This window comes from Podarcis vaucheri, assembly GCF_965113315.1.
Source record: "Podarcis vaucheri genome assembly, chromosome: 10".
NCBI lineage: Eukaryota > Metazoa > Chordata > Lepidosauria > Squamata > Lacertidae > Podarcis > Podarcis vaucheri.
This window is the reverse complement of record NC_138748.1, coordinates 8830139-8842029: the sequence shown is the minus strand read 5'-3', so window position 1 is coordinate 8842029 and position 11891 is coordinate 8830139. Positions and strand designations below refer to the sequence as shown.

At 42.5% G+C, this 11891-nt stretch overlaps 1 protein-coding gene across 3 annotated transcripts in view; it reads left to right on the top strand.

The window, feature by feature from the left end:
• Positions 1-555: 555 nt before the first annotated feature.
• The window catches only part of SRPK2 (SRSF protein kinase 2), a 93380-nt gene continuing 82044 nt past the window's right edge, over positions 556-11891 (top strand). The window contains exons 1-2 of one of the 3 annotated variants that reach the window (XM_082239625.1): positions 556-700; positions 870-963. In XM_082239625.1, coding sequence (XP_082095751.1) covers positions 685-700; positions 870-963 — 110 coding nt within the window. In that variant the 5' untranslated portion in view covers positions 556-684. Of the gene's footprint in view, positions 701-869; positions 964-11891 lie in introns of those variants that run through there. The other 2 variants (XM_082239627.1, XM_082239626.1) reach the window with 2 other exon arrangements.

The following is an 11891-nucleotide window of genomic DNA, read 5'->3' as shown; positions in this document are numbered from 1 at the left end:
GGGGGGCCGGCCGCACCGGGCGCAACATCTGGGGGTTAGGGGGCGCCAGTGGCGTAGCGTGGGTTGTCAGGACCCGGGGCAAGGCAAGTAATTTGCGCCCCCTAACCCGTGCACTTGCGCCCCCTAACCCTAACCCCCAGATGTTGCGCCCGGTGCGGCCGGCCCCCCTGCACCCCCACGCTACGCCACTGGGGGCGCAAATCCACGGGTTAGAGGGCACATATTATTTGCCTTGCCCCGGGTGCTGACAACCCACGCTACGCCACTGTCTTAAGCGACTGCTTTCAAGAAAGGAGGACTGCCAACTTTTGCTCATTCCTGTCACTCAGCCCACGTGCTCAGGCACACCAGCGACAGAAGCAGCGCAGGTTTAATAATAAGCCAGCAGCGGCCGCCAACGCCTTTGCAAGGCGGGACGGCGGCGGGAAGGAAACCTCGGGGTTCCCTGGCAGGCACCTGCCGCCCTCTCTAGGCCTCCCTCCGGTTGCCTAGCGACCATCCCCCTCCGCCTCCCGCTCGCCCGCCCGCCCGGCGCGGGCCAACTGCGCATGTGCGCCGAGTCCGAGAGCTCCTGCTCCTCAGCCGGCGAGGAGCAGCAGCAGCAGCAGCAGCAGCAGCGGGGCCGATGTGCCGTGAGGCGCTCGGCGCGGCGGCCCCACGACGACGACGGCGGTGTCCTCGGCGATGAGCTCCCGGAGAGGTACCGTGGGCGGGCGGTCGTCTTGGTCCCCAGAGGACGCGGGGTTGGCGAGGCGGGTGGGTGGGTGGGTGGCCGGGGGTCTCCCCGTCCTTTACCTCACGGGGAGCGTGAGGCGCCGCCGCCGCCTCTCCGCTCACCGGCCTCTCTCTCTCCCTCTCTCGCCCCGCAGTGCTGGCCCTGCAGGCCCGGAGGCGCCGCGCCAAGCACCCTGCGCCGCCCGGCAGGAAAGAGAAGCACCCGCCGCCGCCGCCGCCACACAAAAAGTGAGTTTCTTCTCCCCGCGGGGGGAGCGCGCCTTTTGCGCGGCTGCGCGGCCCCGTCGCCTCCTCCGGGAAGCTGGGCAAACTCTTCTCCCGCCTCGCGGTGGGAGCCCGTACTTTTTTATTTTCTCGTTGACACGCGTTTTCCTTTTCCTGGCGCTGTTGGGGATCTTTGCGTGTTTGCGCCGTTTCTCGTCCGGGCGGCCGGATCTCAACGAGGATTTTCTGTGTTTGTGGGTCAGGCTAGCTAGACGAGTTGATGCTGGGATTTCCAGAACAAACCCTTTCTCCCTCTTCTATACATATTGGCTCTTGCAAATTGTGCATGCATGTTCCTTTCTTGCCCCGGACAACTACTTTTCTCATGCTGCTCCTTACAATCGGATGCTACCCTTCCTGATACAGATAGGTAGCCGTGTTGGTCTGCCATAGTCAAAATAAAAAAAATTCCTTCCAGTAGCACCTTAAAGACCAACTAAGTTAGTTCTTGGTATGAGCTTTCGTGTGCATGCACACTTCTTCAGATACACACTAGCTAATGGCGTGTATCTGAAGAAGTGTGCATGCACACGAAAGCCCATACCAAGAACTAACTTAGTTGGTCTTTAAGGTGCTACTGGAATGATTTTTTTTTTTTTTACCCTTCCTGATGTTATTGCATATATGCATTAAGGATTGATGCATATGCCACCCTGCATCTGAAATCCTAGGGTGGTTCATAGCACAAAGTACAAAATGGGAAAACAAAATACATAATAAAACAAAAACAAAGCAATAACACCCCCCTTCGGACATCATGCTGTACTTATACCCAGCCCTAAGGCTGATGACCGGTTACAGCACTTCCTTATTTCAGTCTGAAAACAATTCTATGAATTAGGTCACTGTTTTTGTGGTGAACTAAGATGGAGCAAGAATGGCTAGCCTTCCAAAACAATCTGTTGTTGTGCTTGAGACTTCCCAGTTTTGAAGTCTAGCTCTATATCCCATTAGTCAAGTGGTTCCAAAACTTCTTTCCCATGGACCACTGTGTGAGCTGTGTTAGATACAGTATAATTTTTGATTATGTTTTTACTGCTTTTAGTATATATGTATTTTATTGCATTGCATTTACTGCATTATAAATTGAATTCTATAGAATAAATAAAATAGAAGACACAGAAGAAGCAATAAAATACAATTAAAATCAGTATTTTATATATATATATATATATATATATATATATATATGCAGGTTTTGGTGTCTTCGGGTGTCTTCCCGTGTAAGACACCCGAAGACACCAAAACCTGCATTCCTGTACCCGTGAAAATCTACGAAAGCATATATATATATATATATATATATATATATATATATATATATATATTGCAATAGATGTGCTGTCTTCAAGCAGAATTAAGCTTGTGGAGCATTCGGAATCAGTTTAGGAACTCCTTTTCAAGTGCATGTTTACCACACAGCTGGCTGTACTGCGCAAATTTTTTAGTCTGCTTTAATTTTTGTATCTTTTGTATTTGGATAGAGGTGTTTCATAGTTATTTTCAGTAGTATGTATTTATACACTAATTGCTACATTATCTATGTACCTTTCAGTCAAATAATTCAAATAAGATACTCATTTTACTAATAGGATAACTTTTCATATTGCTGTGGCCTAGTTCTTGCTGAAGTTGTCAAGTTGTATCCCGGCTGCACAACTTCAGACACTATTGAAGGGATTCAATTACTGATTGCTTTTTCTCCACAGAGGGAGAGGTGCTGTAGCCTAAGTCTTCTCGTTGACATTATAGCTTTTGAGATCAATCTTCCTTTTGTCTATAGAAGCATTCAGTAACATCACCCCTTTCCTGCAGTTTTTGTTTATTTCCTGATGGTGCTGGTAGAATTTCTTTTTTGATACTGGGTGTTGCCTCTTGGTATCCCGTCTTGTTGTTTCAGGCAAGTCAACATTTGCATGAAACTTCTGTCTCTCCTGTGCATCTCAATCCAGGGAGATTGTTGTAATTGTGTGCCTGGAGCTGATAATGGACTGGATGTGAGCAAACAAATTGAAGTTTATCCAGACTACCAGAACTTTGAAATCTTCCATATAGGCCTTTCTCTGACCTGCCAAAAACATGAAAGGGCCTTTTCAGTGGCTGCACCTGATATTTTAAACTTTCTTCTTTCAATAGGTTCTTTAAGCTCTCTCTCTTTTGTTGATTCCCAACCGAGCAAGGTCATTTTTATACAGACAAGCCTATGGCCTAAGGTTAGAATGGTAGAGTTGGAAGGGACTCCAAGGGTCATCTAGTCTAACCAGGTTAATCTGCCAGCTGTACTGTTCCAATTTTAGCTGCTGTTTTATGTCTTGATTTTTAATGTTTTGACTTTTTGGATGGCTTGCGCTTATGTTAAATTTTATTCTTTTAAGCTTTGTACACCCAGTTAATATGTACATAGTGTACTTCTATCTCTGGTTGGGGGAGTGCTGTATACACATTAGGCACAATCCATATCTATCCTGTATCATTTCTATTTGTTTCTTATGAAATATGGCATTCTTACGCTTCCCCCTCAGCTTCAATCTGAATTGAGAAATAGAACATTTTATGTGCATTTTAACCTAGTAATGTGTACACAGCTTTTCTATACTGTTGAGTGCTATTTCCAGAAATCAGAATAAATAAATCTCTGTCTTATTTTATAAGGAAACTTTATTTTACATAGATGCCTGATGTACCGTCTCTCCTTCTGGTTATTCTTTACCATCTTTCTATCCCTTGTCTCTAGGGTTCTTTTGAGATATTTCTATATTTGTATGAAATATATTGTCTCCCTCTTAATATAAGAGGACTTCTGCTTTTAGGAAAGAGTCATTCCTCTTGAGTGCGTCATTTTTACATGATTGACGTTTTTGTTAATTTATAATCCTCCACTACTCCACATCAGAATGTTTACAACTTGTTCTTTGGGGAAATTTACTTGTCCTCAATGTAACTGTGTTTTCCCAGGACAAATTCTGCTGATTAATTCTTCCTTGTTAGATGTTCCACAAGATTTGGAGTCCATTGGGTGGTCACCTTATAGATTAGTGCAATATGTTATCACAAAATTTGTATTCTAGACAGTTGCATTTTGCTTTTTGAAGTTGTAGTTATTATCCGTTATGCTATAAACAGTACACATATTATCTTGGATTTCTTTCCTTTTTCTCATTGTCCCAGTATATAGCATTTGTTTTTGTTGTCTTAGAGTACCATATCTGGCTATACTACCCTTGCCAGTGCAACTGTGGCATAGAATTGGCCCTAAATGTTTTGCTCAGCATAAGTTACAAGAAGGCTGACTCCCATCTTCTAGTGAGTATTGCTGCTGAACTAAAGAGGCTTTGCAAAACACATTTTTTTCCTGAGAAAAAAATGTATTGATATTTAGAGAAAGACTCTTGCTATTGAATACACAGGACTAGCTTATTTCTTGCAAACAAAATATAGTTGTTGTCTAGAGGTCCCTGTCACAAGATCCATAGTAGGTTTTTTGCTTGTATTACATTTTCATTTAAGAGATTCCCTCTACATGATCCTTAGTTTGAAAAATCACATTAGCAGATTGAATCTGACCCAGTATTATACCAGTATAAATGTTTTGACCACAAAGCAAAATACAGTGGTGCCCCGCAAGACGAATGCCTCGCAAGACGAAAAACTCGCTAGACGAAAGGGTTTTGCGGTTTTTGAGCTGCTTCGCAAGACGAATTTCCCTATGGGCTTGCTTCGCAAGACAAAAACGTCTTGCGTTTTTTGCAAGTTTGTTTCCTTTTTCTTAACACCGTTAATACAGTTGCGACTTGACTTCGAGGAGCAACTCATAGAACGCGGTGTGGTAGCCTTTTTTGAGGTTTTTGGTGATTTTTGAAGCTTTTCCAAAACTTTTCCGACACCGTGCTTCGCAAGACAAAAAATTCGCTAGACGAAAAAACTCGCGGAACGAAGTAATTTCGTCCTGCGAGGCACCACTGTAATAGCAACACTAATGTCCAAAACAAGTTTTCTTGTGCAGTTTTGTTACCATGTGTCTCCCGCAACATGTTCCGTTAATAATGCCTCTCAGCTTCTGTGACCTTGCCAGAGAATGTATAATTCTAAGGCTCACTCATATAATGCTAAATTATGGCAGTACATGTGAACATGGCTATTAAATATCTGTGCATTGTCAATTATTTTATACATTTGCCTACTCATTTAATACATTTAGTTGTGTAATTTGTTTTCTTGGATGCCCTTCTATGGAATGTTATGAGGTTTCATTGGAATACTTACAATGTTTATTTTTTAAAATTCTTTTATTTTAATGTAATAACTCCCTTTATGAAAATTCATATACCCCTTTTAATATGAACTATCTTAATAGTGTTTGCCATGTTTTGAGATAAATTATTATTCTCAATAATCAGTTCCATTTTATTGACTGAAAATCACTTTAAATTATTTACCTGTATTTCAAGAACTGAATTGTACTTTGTCACTGCTTTGTTCAACCAGTTAAGTTCCTAGGGCTTGTTCCTGTGTTCTGTTTTGCAGAAGCGGAAAGCACGTACACGCAGGTCCTGCTATCTGCACACTATCAGAAAATTCACTTATTCATACTTATAGAATTCTGCCCAAACTTCGCTATAAACTCCACTGATTCACTTATCTGAACAGCTGATTTCCTTACTCCCTTTTTTTGTGCTTCGCTAGTTGGCAGCAGCCATTTTTGGACAGAAACCACAGAGTGGGGGAGCAAGATTGGACAAATCAGAGAGCAGGAAAAATCAAACAAATCAGGGAGCAGTAGAGAGAGGACAAATCAGTTTCCCCCTCTGTTGCCTCTCTTTTGCTGATTTGCTGCAGCCATTTCAGGAAGCAACCATGGAGAGAGGGGGAAAGAGAGCAGACAAATCCCCGATTAGAAAATTTTTCATAGGAAATAATGGAAATCACGGACTTGTTATGTGAACGCTTGCCTAACAAAATCATTTCCAGGGAAAACATTGTATTTGGTAAGCGAGATCTATGTGTATTACCAATAGGAAACTTTGCAGTTTTTCTGCAGTGTTGGCAGGTATTACTGTGTGTGTTCATGGTTCAGGGCTCAGTATGCCTACAAATCTTTAAACATTCATCAGAGGCAATAATAGATTACGTGTATATTGAGCTCCCATGTGATATATATCAAGCAATAGTGAACATAAATTGAGATACGTGCGATCAAATCCTTTTCTCCCTTGCTCCAAATGTTGTGAGAGTGCATAGAAAATGAGGCAAGGATTAGTGGTGAGGATTCCTGCTGGGTGTATTAGTGGAAGGATTAAACTGCAAATGAGTTGATTCAACATATATTAGTATTTTTTCTTCCTGCCTCATCTGCACAGAAGGTGCTGCCTGTCTACTGGAAAACTGTTATTCATGGGTCTGACACTTGGTTTCTCCATCTGAATTCTAATGCTGTGTGTAAACAGAAAAGTCACTTTCTATGTTTGTTTACACCACTGTTTAAATAATGCTGGATGTCTCAATTTTGTGGTATTGCTCTGTAGTGACTGAGAAGATTCTGGGTCTTGGACAATGTTTAAATAAATTTCTGGTTTAAACACTAGAAATTCAATGTAATAAAAATCTGAAGAGATGTGATTTTTAACATGCATATATATAACTGTTGCTTGCATCTTGAAATCTTGTCGAATCACTTTGATTGCTTTGTATTAGCTAACAGGTTTAAATTAAAATTCTGATTAAATGGGTTGAGCAGTAAACATTAAGGAAATAAGTGTTTTAGTTACATGGGGAAAGATTGAATGGGTCCTTTCTTAATGGAATGAGAGTGAGCTCTGTTGGCCCAGTTTACACTAAAAGGTTGGTGAACTGCTGTTAAGTATATTTTTCTTGAACTATGCCAAAATAGTTTAATTCAGCATAAAACAATGTTTTTATGTATTTGTTAGCTATTTAGAAGCCAAATGGAATACTTTAATATATTCAGTAACAAGAAGAAACAGCTCTCTGTAGCTGTTTGAGACTTTCTTTTAACATGAATTTATTTTTAAATATCCTATTCCTTTCACATTACAGTTTGGGTTTTAAAGTGAAACCTGTTATTTATAACATTGGCTTACTCCTGCTGAGTACTGACACATTTCTTAGAGTGCATTTGTATTAATGCTATTACATTGCACTTTTCTTGTTTCACATTAACTCATTACTAATAATGCTATGGCTTCTGCGTAGGATTGAAGATTTATTCTTAATAAATACTGCATTGGGGCAAATACCCACAGGCATTCTAGAAGTTTGAGCAGATCAAGTTTCCACCGTCTATGCTACTATCTGTGTAAATGATCTAACTCTGTGGCATTTCTCCTCTAATGCAGGTCAGCATTTTAAATAATTAGGCAGTTATACATCCTCTCTCCTGTTTACCCCCATTCTCTTAGACAACACTACTGGAGACTCAACTTCTTCTCTGTTTACTGACCTTTAAAAAACAAAGAGGGAAGGAGTTAAAAAGAGGGTCTGATGCACTTTGTGCTTCTGTGGAATATAGTAATCCAGATTTCTAGTACCTCTTTAAAGCTAGAAAAGAGAATGAAAGGGTGCTGTGTGCCACTTTTATTTAATACAGGTCAACCGTAAAGAGCAGTGCCATAGGTGTGAGTGTGTACATTTAACACTTCCTACTGCCAGCCTGGGACGCGGGTGGCGCTGTGGGCTAAAGCCTCAGCGCCTAGGGCTTGCCGATCGAAAGGTCGGCGGTTCGAATCCCCGCGGCGGGGTGCGCTCCCGTTGCTCGGTCCCAGCGCCTGCCCACCTAGCAGTTCGAAAGCACCCCCGGGTGCAAGTAGATAAATAGGTACCGCTTACCAGCGGGAAGGTAAACGGCGTTCCGTGTGCGGCTCTGGCTCGCCAGAGCAGCGTTGTCACGCTGGCCACGTGACCCGGAAGTGTCTGCGGACAGCGCTGGCCCCCGGCCAATAGATGTGAGATGGGCGCACAAACCCCAGAGTCTGTCAAGACTGGCCCGTTCGGGCAGGGGTACCTTTACCTTTACCTTTACTGCCAGCCTACGGGGTCAATAGGGCAGCCTTGTCATTTGCAGGGTAAGTGACTAGTTGAGTGTTACATTAAAGTTAAAATTTTTTAGAAACCTGCAAGGTAATTCAGACTTCACCTGGCTATCTTGAGATGTATTTGCTTTAAAAGCAGTTATGGTCCCCTTCCAGCCATTTTATTGAGACAAGTAGTATCAAGAAGTCCACTGAATTTTCTCTCTCTCTAAATAGTTCTAACATTAAGGTTAGATTTTAATTTATATTATGATAGTTTAAGCAAGTTCTCATTCTGTTTAGATCTGTTTATGTATGGAGTAAACAAAGCATTTATTGTCATTGCATATACTTTTGGAACATCTTCCAGGAGTGTAAATGTGGTTTTTCTTTTGAAAGGCAGTAAAGTGAGAAATGTAAGACATACATGCTGGAACTGGATTGCCTTAAGCCACTAAAGCATTGGTCTTAGACTTGCATGGTGTTGGACCAGAATGATCAAATTATTATTATTAAAAAACCTATCAATTTATCAATAGCTATCAATCAGTCAATATACCCATATATTGTTGAAGTCAGGCTGGAAAGATGAATCCTTCTTTGGTACTTCATAAAATGCTGCAGTTTCCTGTTTTCACAATTTGTTTTATGGTTCTGACAACAATGAAGGCAATTGAGGCCTGTTGGGCTAATATAAATATTTTATCCAATTAGTATGGGAGGTGTTCAGCAAAGTGCTTTTTCTTGTGCAAGGATTTCCACTTGCACAGTGGAACTGCCCCTCCCTCTCCTCTCTTCATGTGTCCCACCCCCTGGCACCTCCCCAAATGTGCTTCATAGGATTGGGGAAAGCCAATGATTTTAGGCGATGCATGAGGAGAGGGAAGGGAAATTCCATCACTCAGCCAAAAGTCCTTGCACTGGTTGAAACACTTCATTGGATATTGCCCAATATTTATCTTCATCTTCCCTGTTTGGCATACAGATTAACAACTTTTGTTAACAACAACAACAACAACAATTTTATTTGTACCCTACCTAGTTGACTGGCTTACCCCAGCCACTCTGGGTGGCTTCTAGCATATACAGAAACATAATAAAATATCAAACTTCAAAAACATCTCTATACAGGGCCACCTTCAAAAGTCTTCTAAAGGTTGTACTGTTATGTACTGAGAACAATAGGATCCAAATTGCAGCAGTCTGATTAGTCCTAGAACAATAGGATTCAGAATGCAGCAGTCTGATTGGTCCTAGAACAATGCAGCAGTATGATTGGTCGGCAGGAACCACCCAATCCTGCTGCAGATTGAAGTGAATCCACAACCTGATTGGCTTACAGTAGAATTCCGGAATTAGCCAATCATGTGCAGCCCATTGTGTAAATAATGTATATAAAGCAGATACTGTGAGGGGACATTCATTCCTCCTCACCACTATGAGCTGAATAAAGAGCATGAAATCACTTGCGACTCTGAGTATATTTCATTACCTATCTCCTTGATGTCTGATGGGAGGGCATTCCACAGGGTGGGTGCCACTATTGAGAAAGTTTGTGAAGTTGATTATGTGTAATCAAATGAAGTAAATATATTGAAAATGAAATGCTTGTGCCAAGAGAGTCTGCTTATAAGAATTATTTCCTGATACGCTTTTGTTTTAAAGAATAATGAGCAGCTTAATCTGCTTATTTCTCATTTAAAATAATACACTATATAAAAGTGGTTCTGAAAACTAGGCTTTCACTGCAACTACCGTACAGATTCACATCTCATTCAGGTAAGTAAAGAAAGCCAATATTTCACTTGTTGTATTAGGAATCTCTGGTGGCAGTACAGTGGACGTTTGGGTTGCTAATGTGATCCATGCGGGATGCACGTTCACAACCCGCAGCGGTGCGTCTGCGCACATGCGAGTTGCAATTCAGTACATGCGCAAAGCACGATTTAGTGCTTCTGCGCATGTGCGACCGCCAAAACCTGGAAATAACCCGTTCCGGTACTTCTGGGTTTCGGTGCGTCCGTAACCCAAAATAACACAACCTGAAGCTTCTGTAACCCTAGGTATGACTGTATGTGAAAAACGCTTTGGTGCATATGTAATGGATTGCCACCATAGTGCTTTTGGATACACAGACACCCACAGAGGTTTTTCCTGGAATCTGCAGGGTCCCATTTTCCCCACTCTTCCCCACACTGAAATTAGGCTTGGAAATAAGGCTTGTGCTGTTTCCACTAGAAGTCTTTTTTTCAAAGCTTAATTGTTGTGATGTGGGCTGATCTTCATAGAGATTGCAACTGGGAGGGAAGGTTAACTCTTGCCTCTCCAGCTGCATTCTCTAGGAATATTTCCCTATGTCCCAAAATTAGGCTTGAAAAAGCAATTCAAGAGAGAGAGAGAAAACATTTGCTGGTGGGGTGAAAATGTGTGCATATGTATGGTTGTTGTAAGTGTGTGCACAATCGCAGAGGGTGCAGGATACGCACAACCGTTTCCCCAGGTTTCAAATGACTTCAACAGGTTGGCAACTTCCGGCATATTAGCATGTTTGGGATTATAGGAGCCACCTTCCGAAGAAGAATGGGGGGCTGGAAGCGCGTAGCATGCGAAGTTGTGTGCATGATGTCCTGACGTGTGTATGACGTCAGGGCATCTGAGGAGCTGGGGGCGGAGCCAAACGTGGCAACAGCACAGCAGCAGCACAGCTTTAAAGACTGTGGCTCTGCCTCCTTTTGCTGCTGCCACCGGCCTAGGGCTGCTTCCCACCTGCTTCCCCTCTGTGGCAGTAGGAGGAGGAAAAGGAGCCTTGGCTCAGCTTGGCCTCCTCTGAAGGATCGAGCCCTTCAGCAGCCCCATGCCGCCTCCTCCTTCCTCCACTGGCCCGGGGCTGCTTTCACCACCATTTAACTTTTTTGTGGGGAGGGCTCCTCCCAGAAACTACAGTGGTACCTTTAGATGCGAATGGGATCCGTTCCGGAGCCCCGTTCACATCTAGAAGCAAACGTAACCTGTGTCTGCGCGTGCACGGGTCACGTTTTGGTGCATCTGCGCATGCACGTGACGTCATTTTGAGCGTCTGCACGTATGCAAGCGGTGAAACCTGGAAGTAACACACTTGCAGATTGCCTCGGAGCGCAACTCGAACGTGCTCATCCCGAAGCACATTCAACCCGAGGTATGACTGTATTGGAGCCCCAAAAAGGATCAGCCCCTAGGAGATGGTGTCCCTGTTTGGAAGAAAGGTATGTTGGCAACCAGTATGTTGTTGTCCCCACCCCCTGTAATATGTTGTAGTGTGTAATTGGATGTAAGTACTTATTTTTCTTGCTTTAATTTATTTTTAACTGGGATTCAGGGAAGGCTTGCTGTCTGGAAGGCAATCACTTGTGATGGATCTGGTAGTAAAACTGGCAAGCTTTTTTTCTGTGGTGATTTTTTAAATCTGGGAAACAAGCTCAAGTGTCAAGTATTGATTATATTGGTCATACTGTCTTAGTGATGCTTTTGATTTCCTAACTTACATATTAGCCTTCCTTATGAGCTACTGTTTTTCATTCAAGACCTTAGAAAGAAAGTAACCCCCAAGCGCTTAATGTATTTGAAATCTATATGCTATCATATATTGGGGATTTTTAAAATGCTAGGTTCAAAGACACTTATTTAATCCCCACATTGGTCTGATGCAGCAGGACCAAAAATAAATTGATTTGAGGAGTAGCAGTGTAAAGATTTGAAGACTTCGAATAGGCATTCTGTCTGTAAATAGGCACTGTCCTGCTTGTTTGGATAGTAGATGTCAAAACAAGCCACTAGGTGGCAACATATTAATTTGAAAGTCACTGAATGAGATTGAAAAACTATTAAATA